Raw genomic sequence first — 19,671 nt, forward strand, 5'->3', positions numbered from 1 at the left:
TCTTGTGTAACTGAGTTCCCATCTCTCCAATCAGAAAAATCCTAAAAATGGTAGGCTTATTGAGTTGGCAATCTGGCCACTCTCACCCATACAAATCAAAGGACCGCCCTCATGAGCAGGAGTTCCCAACTCACTCAGGATTAAGGTCATGTCACCTAGGTCATCCTAGTGAAATGTAAGTTTCAATTATCAACAACATTATATAAAGAGAATAATCATCTCGTGGTCTGGTCTTATACAAACTCTTTGTATAGGATACCCCCACTCGCATGTCTCCACATGAATGGTAAGGATCAGACCATTTATAGCACTTTACAACATTTGTAACATCTACAAAGCGAGTCGTATCTGTAGTATCACCAAGATAAGGTATTCCTCCTTTATCCTTATACTACAGACCATTTAGGTTATTACTTAAGGCATAATCCACTTGTATGTCTCCACATACATGCTTTGTTACATGAAATAACCACGGATCTTAGTTTATTGGATTGAGTAAATGCTTATAAAATAACACTTATTTTATTAATAACAATATGTTCACAAAGTGTTTACAAACTGCAAGACTACCAGAAGAATTAGGACACCAATTGTAACACTCCGCACATTTTTTTATAATAATGTAATTTCAGTAACGTTATTATTTGAAATTTCAATAATTGTTATTAGTTGGAGGGCATTTTTGGAATTTTGTACTTCAAGTATAAGTGCGGAAATTTAAGTGTTGGCATGAAAATTATTCAATTTTGAAATTCAATTTGAAAATTAATGGCAGGAATTAATTTTCTTTTGAAAAGGAAAAGAATTAAATAGTATAAACTAGAATAAGGAAATGAATTAATTATAATTATACTATTTCCTTTTTAGTTATTATAATTATAATTATTTTATTATTATTATTATTATTATCTTTTTTAAAAACCAAACATTCTCCTTCTTCCTCTCGCAAAAAGAACCCCCACCCTCCTTTTATCTCTTCCGTCGCCGCCTCCCTCACTGCCCAAACTCCAATCGTCCGTTGCGCTGCCGATTCTCCCTTCGGCAACCTCAGACCGCGCCATGCGACTCCTTCATACCCTTCTCTGTTCATCCGTCTGAGTCACACCAATCTCGCCCAGCCAAAGGAGCAGTCCAACTGAGTCACACCGAGCTCGCCCAGCTGGAAGAGCCGGCCGTCTAAGTCGCCGCCGCCTGCTTCGAGCCAGAACCGAAGGAGCCGTCATTCGCAGCCGCGTGCCACTCTTTCGTCTAGCCCGGCAGACCCTCGCGTCGCTCGATCCGTCTAGTTCCACCGCTGACCCTTCGCCACGCCGCCAGTCCAGCCATTGTCCGCTTCTTAGTTCTACTGGTGTCCATCGATTTTCGCCAGTCGGCCACTGCCATGTGGGTTTTCGCCGGAATCTGGAATTTGGTAAGATCTATTTTGTGGTGGGTTTATTGAAGGATTTTTGGATGCCCACTAAATTGGAATAAAGATTAAATTAGTCACATTATTTTGATTTTAGATTTGAGCTCGGAAAATTACAGAAGCGGCTGTCCAGCGGATTCGAGATTGTTCGGCAAGAGTTTTGGTAAGCGTTATGGTTCTTGTTGTTGGTTTGTGGGCATGTTTTGATTACTGAATTAAATGTTGACTAAACCCTTATATCTTTAAGGTTCCAAGTCGTCATCCATTGGGACTTTGGTAGTAGTTGATCAAGTTCTTGGGGTAAGCTTTTGGGTATTTTGGATTTGAATCTGAGGTTTCGCAATTAATGTTGGACTGAAATTTAATGGTTGTATTCGTATGTTGGGGCCGTTACTTCAAACCGCTGTCATCGTTGGTTGTCTAATTTTATCTTTGAAATTTCGATTAAGGTAAGTAATCTTACTAGTGGAACTGTCCACGGGCCAGGCTTTAGTTGTATGCTAGCATGATAAATGTATGTTATGGCAAAATGTTAGCATGATAAATTGATAGTATGATCTGAATCAGAGTATGTTCTGGCACGAGATCTGAATTATTTAAATATGCACATAAACACTTGAATGTTAGTATGAGATGGTATGTGCTTCCATATGATTGTATTTGATCTGGTGATGCTGTGGTATACACGTATGTTGTAGAACTATGATGTTAAAGTATACATATATGTCGTAGAATCATGATGTTGAGGTATATGTGTATGTGGTAGAGCCATGGTATTGAGGATTATATGTATGTCATAGATTCGTACGGTGATGCTTTTGATGATGAGACTGTGTGAATGTCCTTACTAATTAGTTAGATGCCCATTAGATTTTGTGTTTCTTTCGGGATTTACCAGTTTGTGTTTCCTTCGGGATTCACCAGTTTGTGTTTCCTTTGGGATTCACCAGTTTGTGTTTCCTCTGGGATTCACCAGTTTGTGTCTCTTTCGGGATTCAAAAGTTTATGTCTCCTTCGGGATTCACCAGAGATAATGGGCATACTTAACTATAGTAGGATAGGACTCAGTCTCTTTCTTGTTTCATGTGTATATGTGCCAAAGGTGGATGTCTAGAGGACATAGATCCCTAACCTGACCCCAGTAGTGGGGTTACTTACTGAGTATTTTATATTCAATCTTTCTCATGTCGTTGTTTCAGGTAAGGATAGAGATGCACCAGCGATGGATAAGCGGAATTCGTAACCGAGCCACTGTGACTAGTTTTTACGCTTCCGCATCATGCGATTTAGAGTTCTTTTCATGCTTCTTCTAATGTTTAGTTTTGATGTTTGAAACTTATTATTAAGAATTTTTTTTCATATGTATTTATTAACCTTTACGATTTATGGGTACCCTATTAGTGTTTTTAACATTTGTATTTAATAAAGAACTTTTGAACTCCCCTTATCTATTTAGCATTTATTTCATCATAAAAGAGTGTCGTTTTACGTTTCATGCATGCATGTATTTTAGTAACGGCCTAACTCAAGTCCTAGGGGGTCGGCTCATTACACCAATCCCAACATCAAGGTCATTTCTTCCTCCTCCCTCTCTTTTTTCCTTCTCTCTCCCTCCCTTTTCTCCTTCCAATGGTGTAAGTTATAGGCGGGAAATGGATGTCGTGGGGTGAAATTGTTGGGGTTGATGCCCTAAATCTCTTAAAGTTATATAGTTTGTAAATGTATTGACAAACTCATTGTCTATTTAATAAAATATATGATATTTTATTTCATATATTTTGTTGTATTAACCACAAACTAATAAACTAACATCCAAGGTTATCTTGTAACTTAAACATGTATATAGAGACATACTGGTGGATCATGTTTAAGTGATAACCTAAATGGTCTGTAGTAAATTGATAGGATTGGGTACCTTATCATGTGACACTACGAGTATGACCCGCTTTATAAGTATTACAATTATTGTAAAGTGCTACAAATGATCTGATCCTGATCATTCATGTACAGACATGTGAGCGGGGATATTCTATCCAAATGAGTTTTTATAAGATCAGACCATGAAATGTTTAATCTCATTATACAACGTCGTTCATAATAGAGACTTATATTTCACAAGTATGACTATAGGTACATAACTTGAATCTTAAGTGAGTTGTGAACTACTTATATTTCACAAGTATGACTATAGGTACATAACTTGAATCTTAAGTGAGTTATGAACTCCTGCCTATGAGGGCAGTCCTTTGATTTGTATGGGTAAGAGTTGCCAAATCTCCTACTCAACAAGCCTACCATTTTGGGGATTCGTCTGATTGGGGAGTTGGGAACACAGCTACACAAGAAGGAATTTACTTATTCCCCAAGGTTGGGGTAAGTAGATAAATCGATTCTTTAAGGGTTGATTCTGGGGCTCAAACAATGTGGCACCATACCCTCTCCTGGCCGAAAGGGGTTTAGTCATAGTTGGACTATGATATATTGTTCATTAGAGTGATCAATGGTAGAGTTAAATGTAACTACAGGGGCAAAACGGTAATTTTGGCCTAGCTGTACTTACGAACAATCTGTGAAGGGTTATCGTATTGTTGATTGGTTATATCTACATAGAAATATATTTGTAATGTGAAAAGTGCAGTTGTTGATCTTTAGTGGAGTGTCCGACAATTAACAAATGGTGAATAATTTAATTAAAGAGTTTGATTAGTTATTCATGTACCGTTGGAGCTTCAAGCTACAGGTCCATAAGATCCCCTTGGTAGCTCAATAGGATTAAATGAGAATCAATTTTTGGATTAATTTGAATTGTTCAAATTAATAGATGGATTTAATCATATATGATATAATTAAGTTCTTTTTTAATTATATGTGATATAATTATTATAATGCATTTGATACATTATAGATTAATTGAGAGGACATAAATGTTTGAATGAGATTCAAATATTATTAATATAACTATGATTCATAATTGTTAAATTTAATATAAATGTGAGTTATATTTAATGTCATATAAGAGATAAAAGAAACTATAGGTTATATCGTATGTGATACAATATTAAATCTATAGGTATATTTGATATAACATATATATATATATAATATGATAAGTTAGTTGTCATATTTATATTTATCTATATTAAATATCATTTTTATTTTATATTAAATAAAAATGAGGGAGGGAGTTACAATTCTCTCCCACTCTTTTCTCTCCACCCATATAAGTTGATGGTTGTGTTATTTTGTTTTTTAAAAGATAGGAGAGAGTCTTCTTCTTCGACAATCTGATCATCAAAATTTGAGATTGAGGAAAAGAGATAATCGTTCTGTGAGTTTTGAATTGTTGGTGAACAATCTCAACTCTTCCTCCTCTCTATTCAAGTTTTATTCCCTCAATCCAAAATAGTCAGAGTCCACCACTCCTGGGTTCTCTACCTGAGAATACCGAAGAAGCCTTTCTGGTAATGTTCGTGCTCTTGATCGAGGTGTTCTTGAAGAAAGTCTTCAAAGGTAAGGGTTTTTGAACTATTCGAGGATTCTTGAAGAAAGTCTTCAAAGGTAAGGGTTTTTGAAACCCTAAGTTTTTTCTTTTGTTAAATCATGTTATAATTTATGTAAATGCATATTTTGTTCTTAATTTACTGTAAAATTTATATTCAATGAAAAATTGATTTTGGACGATCTATCTGCCGCTCACGGTTCCCTTCAATTTGGGATCCTTCATCAGCGACGAGGCGAGCACGAGACAGTAAGAACAGCGATGGTGGACTCGGAGCGGACGAACGACAATGACGGATTTGGAGCAAATGAACATCGACGGTGGACTCATAGTAAATGAACGACGAAGGCGAACTTGGAGCAAACGAACGGCGGACCCGATTCAACTTTTAGTTTTATTTTTTCCTATTATTTATATATATTGTGATATATATGTACTTTTTTTAGCTTCGGTAGAAAATTTGATATATACTATGATATATGTATTCGTTTAGTTGATATAAACGATAGTGTTTTTTTTTAATTTAGACTTCATGTATTATGTTATATATACTGTGATGTAAATGAAATTTATTTAGATTTATATACTGTGGTATATTTCATATATTGGTTTATACTATGATTTATGTCAAACATTGAGTCAATCTCTATAACTGTAGTATATTTCATATATTTGTTAGAATATTTTCAAATACCTAACAAAATGTCCTAAGGTATATTTAAAATAATCATGGACCTGTCAAAAAATTCTAAGGTATATTTAAAATAACCATTAATTCGTAAAAAAAATAATAATAAATTGATACATGGAAACCAATGTAAATAGAAAATAAATTTTCATTAAACGCATTTTTTGTCAAATTGGAAAATGGAAAGAAAAATTACAAGAAATGTAATTTCCCTCTCCACTTGATAAATGAGAAAAATTTTATTAAATGTATTTTCTCTCTATAGTAAATGTATTTTTTCTCCCCATCATAAAAGTAGCTTCGAAAATAGGGAAAAAAATATATAAAAATCGGATATAAATAAATAAAAAAGGGCATTGATGAATGAGAAATTTTGGACCAATCACAAATTGCCCATTCATGCGAAATTCCAAATCATTGAATTTGGGACCAATTAGGAGTTGGCATATGTCCCAAATTGAAGTTGAAGACAAATTCTGATTGTTTCATCATGACCATTGAATCAAATAAGATTAATTTGACCTAATTTGACATTATTATTTGGGTTGAAGTCTTACTAAGACCAAAAAATGGTTGAATTTGACCAAAATGTCAAATCAAACCTAAGTCCAACTAATCAGACCTATGGACCAACTAAGCCCCAAGTCCAACTAATCAGGCCCAAGGATCAACTAAGTCCAAGGCCTATCAAAGAACTCCATAAATAGAGGAGCTCTCCTCATTTGTGGAAGAGCAATTCTATACGCCAAAAGACTTAGAAAGAATTCTCCCAACAATCAGAGACACCCTAACTCCTGAAGCTGATCACACTTGAAACTCTTCCAAGATTCCAAGCTTAAGAACATCTACACGCTCCGCTTTTATACCTCTTCATGCTCCGCTTCTATACAACGCTCCGCTTTTATACATCTTCATGCTCCGCTTCTATACATCAAGCGTACGCATTCAATCGAAAAAGAATAAATGGATCAAATACTAGAGATCGAACCACAACACCAACATCAACTTAAGTTCAACTCCATGAAACAAGTTTCTCTAGAAGCCTCGTGCAAACATTAATCTTCCAAGAAGATCATCAAGCCCAAGGCCGATCATCCAAGAAGATCAACAAGCCAAAAGGTCGATCATAAAGACCGATCATCTAAGAGGATCAACAAGCCAAAGGTCGATTGTCCAAGAAGATCATCAAGCTCAAAGACCGATACAAGCCCAAGAACCGATCATCCAAAAAGATCAACCAACTCAAAGATTATAGTTTATTTTGAAAGCTTCAAAGAATTATATATTAAAGATTGTACTTGCTATACCAAAATCAATATAAATACGAAGTTCAAATCCACGAAACAAGTTTCTCTGGAAAACTCGTGTAAATAGGTATAATTGTCCAAAATTAACCCTAAAAGTCATATTTGGAAAAAAAAATCAAGTTTCAAGACATTTATGAAATATAGAGTTTTCTTTAGGCCTTTTACGTAAAAACCCCTTTAAAATATTATAAACTCCTTAAAAAGATGCATAATTTCAAAATATTTTCTTGAAAATTTGTAGTATGAAACAAAAGGAAGAAATTATAGACTTGTAAAACCACCTTATCGTTCATGTCGAAACAAAATCACAAGATTAAAAGGTGATAAAATTGAAAAGATCTCAAACTTTTCGTCCACAATCTAAAAGGGAAATTAAGAACAATTTATAAAAAATTGAAGAAAAGCAATAAGCATTGAGGTATGTGTTTAGAGAGAAACCCTCAGATAAACACCATCAGTAATTTGCCTGCAATGGTGGGTCTCAATTTCACGATAAGCAATGTGTTCCGTATTATGGGAAGACGACGAAAAAGGAGAAGAACAAGAGAAAGAAAATTGAAAATGAATGAGATTTTGAAAATTAGAATATATAAATTTAGATAGATAAAGATTAAAAAGATATGTAATGTATCTAAATTTAAGTGAAAGGTTCTGTTTTGAGGGTATCTTTGAAATACAAACAGTGTTCAGTCTACGGTATGTGTGATTTGGCAAAAATCTTATTAATTCCACCAAATATTCAAACAAAATCTAAAATTTTGTTATATTATCCAATTTTCCAAGAAAAATAAATAAATATTCCAAATTTTCAACTAAAAAAAAGCCCAAAAGGTGAGTATCTCTACGGCATAAAGAAACGTTTTGTCAGAAAAATGAGTCACACATTAGATGAAACAACACATGCTTACATGGATTAAGCAATTAATACGAGATTTAAATATAAAATTGGTTCCTATAGTTTAAAAAAAAGAGTTATGAGTTTAACTCCTTAGTTTTCAAAGTTTAATTAAATCCCTGTAAATTGATAAAACGTCACTATTTGTGAGGATTTGTTCAAACTGGAAGAATTAAATTCTATTTATAAATCATAGATTAAATTTTAATTATAAATCATAGAGATAAATTTCAAACTTCCTCCAAATCAAAATTTGCAATTAGACCGAGTATAATCAAACCTACATAAGAAGGCATTTGGATCAAATGACGAAAAGTTCCTACTCATTGCTGAACTACAACAATCTTGTAACTAAAACGTAGTTGCATTGCCAATCCGAAAGGCGAGGAGATTCTGAATTATCAATTGTAAAACTACTTGAACATTCTACAAAAGGCCACGTCTCAACTAAATAAAACATCAAAGACATTGACAAAATCTGGTTATTAACATAACAATTTTAATGCATAAACTTGGTGGCTATTCTGGGGACATATTAAAATAAATGCAAATTCTGGCCTTTGCTGAAGAGAAAAGGTGCCAAAAAAAAAACTAACGCTCTCGATGACAATAATCACTGATCACCGGGAAGCGATTTGATAATGTCAGAATCACCTGGAAAAGAATATAATGGCAGGTGACTTCGTAAAACCAATCATTAAAAGACGAAGTACAAGGCAACTCAATGTTTCACTATTTCTATTTTGATATACAAACTTAAGACTGATTTATTCAACTTTCTAAGTGTAGCTTTTAAATTTCAATAATTCTATTAGAAAAAAATTTGTTTTTTATTTATCTTTTAGCCGAAAAAAATTAGATCTATTTCAATACCCAACACCCGACTATATATGTTCTCTCAAACACTTGTCCACAGAAAATACCTAGTCCACAGAAAATACCTAGTCCCAGAAAGAAATTAACCCATAGAGTAAAGGAAAAACAAATGCCATTACATCAAATTTTTGTTTAAAAATTTTGATGCAAACTTCAAGAACTGAAACTTAAGGACCACCATGATGACATAGAAACGAAATTTCATCAACCAAATAACAAATTTGTAGTACCTGGATCAATGATGCTGAGGCAGGAAACACGGTAATACTTGCCACAAGCAGTCCCAAGATCAACATTACCTAAATGTACACCCAAATAACAGAAATAATAAATGAGGCAGAAGAAACAAAACATACTAATAAACGTACATGAAAATATATAGAAGCAAAGCAAAACAATCAAGCATACAGGTCTAATTTACTGACAAATTCTTAAAATAAAGAAGCATAAATGGAATGAGAAAAAATTAAATTGGTTGACCAATATAAATATGATTACAAAGAAAACCAATTACTACCAAAGAAAGCAAATCACCTATCTTATTCAATAGGCAACATACCAAGATCAAAACAATTGCTGAAGACAATGGTAGCTAATCAATAGAAAAGTAAGAAACTAAGATGCATAAACATTTTACAGAACCTCCCTGCATAACCCTAAATTCGTTGAATGTAAATTTTAATAAACATGTTTTCTTCGTGATTGTGTCCTAGATCTTCCCAACAAAAAAAAAATGATATGTCCCTATGTCTATGTTGTGTTGCATCTTCATCTTGCTTCTTAGTATGCAAGAAGCGCCTACTTTGGAAATAGTTCTACAAAGATTTTTATAAGGACAAACTAGACAGTGAAATATTAGTTTATTTGAACGTGGAAAGCCCATTATGAACACTCTTCGTGGCAGAATACCCAGACATTACCTAATTGATCAAGTTACTTAAATATACAATTACAAACACAGTAAACTCTGTCCAGATTATGCAAAAAGCTACATCTAATACAGAGTTGACTGAATGACCTGTTTTTCTTATTCTATAATAATAATGAAAGATGTAATAATACAATCCAAAAATGGAGAGCAGTCAAGTCCCATATATCTGAAATCGTGCATACGAAGCTCCAAAATGTTATAAAGCAGGAAAATCGTGCTTGCAATTGGAAATATAAACAACCAAGTAACCAAGCAGAGTCCCTACGAAACTTACTTCCGTTATAGTGGTGAACTCCAATTTTGGCAAGCATTGCATAGTACTCAATTTCGGATTTACGCAGAGGGGGGCAGTTATTCGATAGAATAATAAGCTTCCCTGAATTTTCACAGATCGAAATATAGTGTCAAAAATACAGAATAAAACCTAAAATTGAATCAAGCGCCATCGTTAATAAGCAACAAGGCTTCTTGCTAAGGGAAGGACACGGATGAAAACCTTTGGAACTGCGGATAGTGCGAAGGACGGTTTTGTAACCCAGTGTGTACTTGCCGCTCTTCATAACAAGGGCGAGCCTGTTGTTAATGCTCTCATGAGTCTTCTTCTGCAATTACAACACCATAGATTATCAAAACCAGTATCCATAAAGTAATTGGAACTGCAACATCTATTTAACTGATACTTACAGTCTTCTTCGCCGGCGCCATCGTCGCTGCTCAAAATGTGTACAAAATCACTAAAATAAAGATGAAATAGAAGAATAAGAGATCTTCGACGATCGAAAAATTAGGGTTTGAATGTACAAAATGTCTGAAATTAGGGTTTGAATGATACCTTCCACGACTACAAGGGGTGGCGGGACTGCAAAGAGGGAAGTGAAGTTAGGGTTTATAATTTTATAACATTATCAATGTTAATTCAACTGGGCTTTTTCTGGGCCCAATTGAGATATTAATGGGCCTACTTTAATAATGGGGTTTACCCTTTTTTTCGTCCATCCCATGTTATGAGTTTCATCATAAGTCAAACGGCGCCGTATGAAATCTTTACTCATAACGTAGCCCCTCATTCATACAAAGTAAAAAATCAATAATTCAAAAAATCAGAAGTTATATTTTAACTCTTTTAATTTTGAAAAAAATTGAGAAAAGATAATTTAACCTGTTTTTTTAAAATAAATAAATAATTTAGGTCGAAGATTTGTTTGAAAAGATCAAGAATTTAGTAGAAAACAAAAACAAAATTTTCTTTTTCACAATATCCAAAAACATGTTCGGTTCAATTAAAAATTTTGAAATACAATAGAAGATTGATTTGGGTTTGGTGAAATTAATTCTAGAGAATGATATTATTATTTTATTATTATAACCTTTTGTTATTATTATGAATTTTCATTGTTAGTAAGGGAAAGAAAAACAATAGAGAGATTACATGATGCAGAAAAGTTTTTTTATTTGTTAAAATACAAATGACGAAATATATAAGAAAATAAAGAAATTTTTCCCGAGAAAATAATATAAATAATTTTCATGAAGATGAAGTAAAAGAAAATAAATATGTAGGATTAATGTTGATAAGATGTTACATCAATTAAATCAGTAGTAAGTATATTCATCTTCTTTAAGATATTTAATTTGCAATTTGTGGAGTCTAACATAAATGTGTTTTGCAAAAAGTGTATTATGTGTTCATAATTTTTTAAAACAAAAAAATGACAATTTATTGTTTTGAAAAAGGCCTATTTTAAGGGTATTTTTGAAATTGCTTTTGAAAATAAGTATACTAAACACGATTAAATTTGTTTCCTTGTTGTTTTTGTTTTTGAAAGCATAAAAACAAAAATAATCAGAAACTAATGGGACCTTAAACCATTAAGAAGATACAAATTCAGCTATATATTTTTATTTTACATTTGTATTTATATTTTATATTTTATAGTTAGAATGTGAAATTTAAATAACACGTGTATCTAAATTTTATATTGAATACAAATAATAAATATATAACATTAAAATAAAAATAACTAAAGGGATAGTACCTAAAACTCTATATATAATGTTTTAAGTTGTCTCATAATGGATATAAAATAAGTTATGTTGTATATGTTTGAGAATCTGTTTGAATCCGAATATTTAGATGACATATAAATTATGAATGGATATACTATTCATTGAGTATCAATTTGTAAATATTTGATATAAAATTTTAAATTATTGAAAGAAGTCAAAGTAACAATAAATATATGGATTAATAAAATTAAAATACATATGATATATAATTAAAATAAAATTTATATATGACTCATACAATAAGATCATTAATTATCTTGTGTTATTAAGTGGCTCGATGAGAGTGAAATCTAGATAAGCAAAAAACATATATATTTCAAGAATTATTTTATAAAAATTGCTAGCCGATCAAGAAGTGAAGAACTAAAATCTACTTGGAAGCTAGAATGTAATCAGGATTAAATAAAATGTTAAAAGCAGTATTGAAATAGAATTGGGAAGCGTGACAACAGTGAAAAATAAGATTAGGTTGAAAACGAAAAAAAAACATAGGACATGAAGACGTGCAATATAAAACAATAAATAGAAAACACATTTATTTAATTCTCAATTAAAAAATAAACAATATAAAGCATAAAAGGAGAATAATTAATATTTCATGTGTCATTATTGGGTGGTTCTGGGAAGGATGTGAATTCTAGCTAGAGAAAAGAAGAACTAAATATAGGAAAGACTGAAAAGACATGCAATAAAGCAGCAAAATGGAGAAGCATTTGTTTAACTCTCAATTAAGAGGGGAAAAAAAACAATCCCAAACCATGAAAATAAATTAGAGATTTAAAAGAAAGGAATTTTCAAAAATATAAAAATAAGTAAAACTATTTATATAAAATAATAAAATTTATCGGTGATAGACGTTAATAGAAGTCTATCAACATCTATTAATGGTTTTTTCTTTCTATTTCTATAAATAATTTGACATTTTAAAAAAAAAAATTTCACAAAAAGAAAAAAAAGATAATGATAATGTAAACATATTAAAATAGAAAAAAATTAAAATGGTTCAAACTTAAAACAGAAGAAACACGTGATTATTTTTTTAAAAAAAATCTACTAATAAAAAAAGGAGACAAATTTATTAATAATATGTCACATGAATATTTTTTATGGGTGAAAATGAATTTATTGGTCGATAATAAAGAATCCAATTATCCAAATATATTTTTCAAAATAACATAAATATTTATTTCTATTTGAAACTAAATCTATTGATCTATAACAAAGGATCAAAATCTAATTAAATTTAAAAATAACATGAATATTATTTTTTAAAAAAATAAATTTACTGATCAAAAACAATGAATCACATTTTAAATTTTAGATCACATGACTATTTCATATGCTTGAGAATGAATGTCCTAGTCAAGAACAAATGCAATATAAAGCAGTAAACAAAAAGGAAAAAAACATTTGTCAAACTCTAAATAATTAATTTTCAAGATTGGAAGATAATAGTCACCTCTTCCCAGGCGAAAATAGGCATGTCCAAAAAAAACCCATGGATCGGAGCTTCATGGGATACACCGCAAACGGGACGGGAAATCTTCAAATACACGGAAATGAGGGAGGGAGTGGGGAATTTTTTCCCCATTTACAATTTAAGGCCGGGAAAGGAAAATATATTTCATGTCCCCGATCCCGACCTTGCCCCGTCCCGACGACCTTATTACTTTAATTCTTTAGATGTTGTAATATTTAAAATAAGATGTTCTAATTGTTGAATTTTAATTTTTACAAATTATGAGAATTTAGCATTTTAATTATATTTTTTTAAATTGCATGTGTATATTGTTTTTATTAGCAAAATTGATAATATTTTATTTAAATGAAATTTTAATTGGATATGTTTAAGAAATTGTTAAAAATATATATTTAATTGAAATTAAAAAAAATGTTAGAAAAAAATAATAGTGGAAAATTTTTTCTGCGGAGAAATTCGTGGGGACAAGGAATGAAATAGGGAGTAGGGATGGGAATGGGGAGGGCTTCTCTATCCCCAATCCGTCTCGTGAACATCTCTAGACAAAAATAAGTTTCATCGCTTTATATAGAACGAAACTTTTATTTCATTTTATTTAAAAAAAAAATCAAATCTCTTTATAAAAGTGAAACCATTTTCATAATCTTACATTGCAAAAATGGAGGTTTGATTTAAAAGAAAAAGAGAGAAAGAAATATTTGTATTTATTCTCCAAAGAATTGGAGTTATTACGTGAAAGGACACGTCTTTATGGGAAGGTATGCGTCTTAATAGTCAAATATTTGTTTTTTTTTCGAAGCAAAAAAAATTCCTTATCATGTTAAAATGTGTGTTCTCTCAAAAAGTTGTTTGGAAATTCTGTGAAATAAAAAACTTTTAATTAAAAAGAAAATTAAAAAGTACAAACACTATCATAAAGAGATATGAAAGCAACGGGTTTTTATACGAATGACATGACTTGGGAGACCCAAATGAAAAATGACCATATGTAGAAAAAGTAATGGAAAGTGGCATTCTGTTGATATCATCCACGTGTGATTTTACTGCTTCGCCCCAAGATGTACTCCACACGCCTGCCACTACCAAGCAACTGGATCCTCGATAGCTCGTTACTCGATCCTCGATTACTCGTCACACAATCCTCAATGCACGATCACTCGATACCCTGCTTCATGGTCACTCGATACGTGTGCAATTATCATAGCCATCCGTACTCGATACTCGATAAATGTATACTCAATCATTTTGAACTTTTTGAATTCTTAACCCTTTTGAAGTGATGGAACGAACACATGACGCAACTGAAGAAAAACGGATCTAAAGTACTCTAATTGGTTAATTACAAAAATAAGCATGCAATTGAAATAAATAAAAGGGAGAAAAGAATACAACCTTTGTAGACTTTGAATTTTCTCCAAATTAGCTCCAATCTCCTCACGAATAGTTTGTAGACCACCACAAGAGTCTTCCCGACTATTCTCCGACCTTAGAACGGAATGTGGGATCCAATGAATGACTAATTTGAAGAGGAAAAAGGCTAAAACTTTGAGAGAGAAAAATGATGAGATTATCACATAATCTCATCAATTTCCACTAAGGCCAAGAGTTTTAAAATTCATTAAATGCTCCCTTTTAAAGATCATTACATGCAAAACATGCAACTTTAAGTTTGATGAGAATTTGACACTAAAAAACTCACTAACTCAAAGTGGAATTTAGTGGGACAAGAGTCTTCAAATGAAGACAACACTTAGCCATGCAAAAGTTGACATTTTCCACTCACAAATGTTGGATCTTTCCACTAACTTGGCCAAAGTTTGACTATCAAAGTCCAAATTCAACAATTTTGAGTTTTCGACTTTCAAAAGTCAAAAGTCAACAATTTGACTTCTATTGCATTTTTGACATAGTCAACAATTTGACTTTTAATGCAATTTTGACCAATTCCATTTAATTTAAAATTAATTCTAATAGTCAATTTTAAAACTAAATTAATATTAAATAATTTAATTAATTTAATTTAATATTAAATCCAACAATAATCCCAATGAATATGAATCCCTATTCATAATCTTGATATTTAAATCTTATTTAAATATTTTCTATTTTTTTTTTATCTTTATGTTTAATTTACAATTAAACATTAGGTTAAATATATTGTATATATTTAACATTTTGTTCCAAAAATTGAATTTGAACACTTCAAATTTGTTTGTCACACTGTTCTAAGGTTTAGTCTGATATGAGCTAGTAGGGGACCTCATGGACCTACGATCATGGGCTCCAACGATCCACGATTAACTGGCTAAACTCTTTAACCTAATTAACTACCATTTGTTAACTACCGAGTCACTTTACTAAAACCTAGTAGTTGCACTCCTCTTACTGTAGATATATTATGTCCACTCGATATAACCATGATTAGTAAGTTAATTCTTCATAGATTATTCGTCATAACAACTGGGTCAAAAGCTGACCCTCGAGATTACATTTTGTTCCTTAAGTTCCACTGATCCTCTAATGAACAATTGGTTTGTGATCCAATCATTAAACCGAGTCCCTTTCGGGCCAATGAGAGGGTGGGTCCCCTCATTTAAGACTCGAAGTCAACACTTAAGGGAACAACCTCTTTACTATCCTTAAAAGTGGGTAGGAGTGAATTTCGTCTTGCACCCTATGTCCCCAGCTATCTACTCGGTCTTACCCCTGAAATGGGAGGTTTATTGAGCCGGCGCTATTGAGTCAACCCCCACCCATACAAATCTAAAGATAATCCCGGATAAACAGGAGTACATAGTTAGCTCAGGATTAAGGTCAAGTTACCTAGGTCATCACTTTGAAATAGTCAATTTTAAACAGTAAACAACATTATAAAGTAAGGATGACTTAATTTTTAGTCCAATCTTATGCAAACTCATTGCATAGGACACTCCCACTCCTTGTATCAATACATGAATGAATCAAGATCACTTTGTTTGTAGCACTTTACAACAAATTGTAACAACTACAGAGGGGGTCGTATCCAATAGTGTTATCAAAATAAGGTACCCAACCTTATTCGTATACTATAGACCATTTTAGCTATTTACTGAACTTGATCCACTCTTATGTCTCCATATAAATTTCATATATTCATAAAATAGCCATGGATCTTTAGCTTATTGGATTTAGACTTTACAAGTGCAATTCACATATCCAACAACAATTTTATTGAATAAACATCAATAACAACTTTATTGATAATAAAATATGTTTAACATTACAAACTACGAGTTTTAGGATATACAACCCAACATGAAGTCCATTATTTCACCATCTCAACTCGTTTCTCGGACTATTCTTCTCATCTTCCGATTTTATATCCCTCGACGACTAGAATTATACACTCGAAACTCTCTCGATTCACTCTGCATTAGGTAACATTCTTCTCTTTGTTTATATTTTGGCATCATTTGTCTCCTTTTTTGTTATATTTTGGCATCATGTTCCTCGATACTTGACCGATACAATTTTCATTTCGGTTTCATATCTTGCATGTTTGGCTGGGTTTTCGTTTCGGTTTTCATATTTTTTTGTATTTCGGACCGTCTAGAGTTTAGCGTGCGAACATGAAATCTCCAAACACTGAAATTGTACGCAACTACATTCTGAAGTGTTAAGGTTAACGATATCATCTAATCTACCATCCTTGACATGAAATCTATAACAATCGATTGAATTTACTCGATATCGCCTAACTTCGTCACACTCTAAACCCATTATTTCCTCTACATACTTTGAATATGTCGGTGTACTGTTAGACCTCATTTCTCGCCTTTCATGAAACCAACCTTGAAGTAGACCTCTTATGTATTCTAGCAACAAAGTTGAAGGAACTCTTAATGAAGAGCATCCATGAGCGCGTTCGGATCTTTCCGATTTTATCGTGACCGAAATTACCACACATATTATATCAAACAGTTATGCAATTCACACTAATTAACGACATTCTTCAAACAATAAAAGCACAAGGGAAAGAATTCTTATACCAGTTGAAAACCCTCTTCAAACGTTGAACTTAGAAGCAGCAGAAGACCCTCTATGCGAACTTTATCGCCCAGCAAACCGTTCGGCTGCAGTAGCACGATCGTCTACACGAACAGAAGCAACTCGAACAAGCACGAACAAGTGGACAGCGGGGACGACACCACCAGTTGGAGTCCTTGGTATTCTCGAAGTGAGAATCCAAAGTGTGGTCTTTGGTGAATTTGGTAGAGGTCGGAGAAAAGACAAATCGTGTAGGCGATAAGCAAGTGGGAGAGAAAAAGCTATCGTATAGCTGTGTGCTTATCATTTCGAAGAAGCTACACGATCGTGTAGGTTTTACTAAGCGATCGTTTAATAAATGGTAGACAATCGTTTAGAAAATGCGGCACGCTATGCGATGGTTTAGGAAAGCTAAGCGATTGTTTAAGGACGGGCGTGCGATTGTTTAGGCGTTGGTGTGCGATCGTTTAGACGATGAGCGACTATCGTATAGGCTCTCAAACTAGGCGATCATTACGTTTTCATACCGATTGCGAAATTTCGAACTCTTTACAAAATGAAACAAATTTTTATTTTATTCTTCGGTTACAATAACCGACTTCGGATTCTCTCACTAATGCACGACCGAGGAGAGGTTTTCAGCCAATTATCATATAATTAACCAATTTAATAATTAATGAATATAATCATATTATATTCTTACCCTATAGTTTGATATCACATATCTACTATAGTAATTTCTCCTCCACTTGATATAAATTATATTTATATCTAATTTCCTCCAAAATTAATGCATCTCATACATTTAGTCAATTATATCATATATAATTAACCAGTTCAATTACATCATATATAATCGAACTCTTTCTTGTCAATTTGAACATTTCAAACTGACTCAAACACTGATTCTCAACTTTATCCAAGCTACCCAGGGAACCTAATGAACCTGTGGCTCGAAGCTCTAATGATCCGTGAATAGTTGACTAAACTCTTTAGCCACGAGGTATACCATCCGTTAACTGTCAAGCATTCCACTAAAGACCAACAGTTGGACTCTTCTCACCACAGATATATTTTTGTGTCCATCGGATATAACCAACCATGAATATGATGAACCTTCATAGATGCTCGTAAGTACAGCTGGGCCAAATTATCATTTTACCCATGTAATTACATCTCACTCCTTAAGTATCACTGATTCCTCTAATTAATAATACAACATAGTCCAACTATGTGTGAACACCTCTCAGGTCAAGAGAAGGTGTGTGGCGCCACATTGTTCAAGCCCCGGAATCAGCCCTTAAGGAAGCTATCTACTTACCTCTACTTTAGGGAAGGAGTGAATTTCATCTTGTGTAGCTGAGTTCTCAGCTCCCAAATCAGACAAATTCCTAAAATGGTAGGTTTGAATTGGCGACCTGGCCACTCGCACCCATACAAATCAAAGGACCGCCCTCAATGGCAGGAGTGCCCAACTCACTCAGGATTGAGGTCATGTTACTTATGGTCATCCTAGTGAAGTGAAGTCTCTGTCATGAACGATGTTATAATAACGAGACGTTAACACTTTGTGGTCAAGTCTTATACAAACTCTTTGTATAGGATGCCCCGCTCGCATGTCTCCTATACGAATGATCAGGACCAGACCATCTGTGACAAGTCACAACACTTGTGACCATTCCACAAAGCGGGCTGCATCCGTAGTGTTACCAAGGTAAGGTTTCCCTCCTATATCCATATACTACAGATCATTTTAGTTATCATTCAAGACATGATCCACTTGTATGTCACCACATACATGCTTGAGTCACATAAAGATAACCAGGGATTTTATGTTTATTGGTTTGTGGTAAAGCAAATAAAATATACAACTGAGCAAAATCAAGATTTGATGTAAATATCATTTATTATACAACACAAGCGTTCGTACAAACTGTTTACAAACTACAGGACACGAGTCTTTAGGGCATCAATCCCAACAATCCCCCACTTATCCTAAAGAGAAGTGGGGTGTATGTAAAACTAGGACAAAACAATAAACTAGGGCATAAAACCAGTACAAGAAAATCTCCCGCTTGCCCTAGTCCAGCTGTGGACGATCCTGTAGACCCATGCTTCGTAGGTGACCTTCAAACACTGTAGCCGTGAGAGCCTTCGTAAACGGGTCAGACATTGTGCTCCGAAGCGATCTTCGTGACGATCACGTCCCCTCGATGCACTATCTCGTAGATCAGATGATACTTCTGCTCTATGTGTTTGTTGCGCTTGTGGCTTCTTGACTCCTTGGAGTTCGCCACTGCCCCACTATTATCAAAATATAGGGTAATGTGCCTAGACATATTTGGAACAACTTCCAATTCTATCAAGAACTTCTTAAGCCAGACGACCTCCTTGCCAGCTTTGCAAGCCACTACGTGCTCTGCCTCCATAGTAGAGTCGACAATGCACCCCTGCGTAGTGCTTCGCCACGCTACAGCTCCTCCATTAAGAGTAA

The 19,671-nt window shown here is 33.3% G+C and overlaps 1 protein-coding gene and 1 long non-coding RNA gene across 2 annotated transcripts; one reads left to right on the forward strand and one right to left on the reverse strand.

Annotated features, from left to right (window-relative positions):
• Nucleotides 1-895: 895 nt before the first annotated feature.
• On the forward strand, nt 896-2,855 carry LOC120092512 (uncharacterized). The gene is made up of 3 exons (XR_016525090.1): nt 896-1,411; nt 1,506-1,708; nt 2,608-2,855. It is a non-coding gene; the product is annotated as an uncharacterized LOC120092512 (long non-coding RNA).
• A 5,304-nt stretch (nt 2,856-8,159) lies between these two features.
• On the reverse strand, nt 8,160-10,536 carry LOC120092662 (large ribosomal subunit protein eL30-like). Its single transcript, XM_039050808.2, has 6 exons — nt 10,437-10,536; nt 10,289-10,338; nt 10,101-10,206; nt 9,879-9,980; nt 8,904-8,972; nt 8,160-8,451 (listed from the first exon to the last, which is right to left on the reverse strand). Exons 2-6 carry the CDS (start codon nt 10,307-10,309, stop codon nt 8,411-8,413), a joined length of 339 nt encoding a protein of 112 aa, XP_038906736.1. The 5' UTR covers nt 10,310-10,338; nt 10,437-10,536; the 3' UTR covers nt 8,160-8,410.
• Nucleotides 10,537-19,671: the final 9,135 nt, after the last annotated feature.

The sequence above is a fragment of the Benincasa hispida genome, chromosome 12 (genome assembly GCF_027475165.1).
Source record: "Benincasa hispida cultivar pf3 chromosome 12, pf3_genome.v1.1, whole genome shotgun sequence".
Classification (NCBI taxonomy): domain Eukaryota; kingdom Viridiplantae; phylum Streptophyta; class Magnoliopsida; order Cucurbitales; family Cucurbitaceae; genus Benincasa; species Benincasa hispida.

Coding starts and splice junctions, on each gene's coding strand:
- LOC120092662 (XM_039050808.2), bottom strand. CDS start 10,309: ATGGCGCCGGCGAAGAAGACT. Junction 8,973..9,878: donor AGTTCACCACTATAACGGAA/GTAAGTTTCGTA, acceptor GTGTACATTTAG/GTAATGTTGATCTTGGGACT. Junction 8,452..8,903: donor CCTCAGCATCATTGATCCAG/GTACTACAAATT, acceptor ATTCTTTTCCAG/GTGATTCTGACATTATCAAA.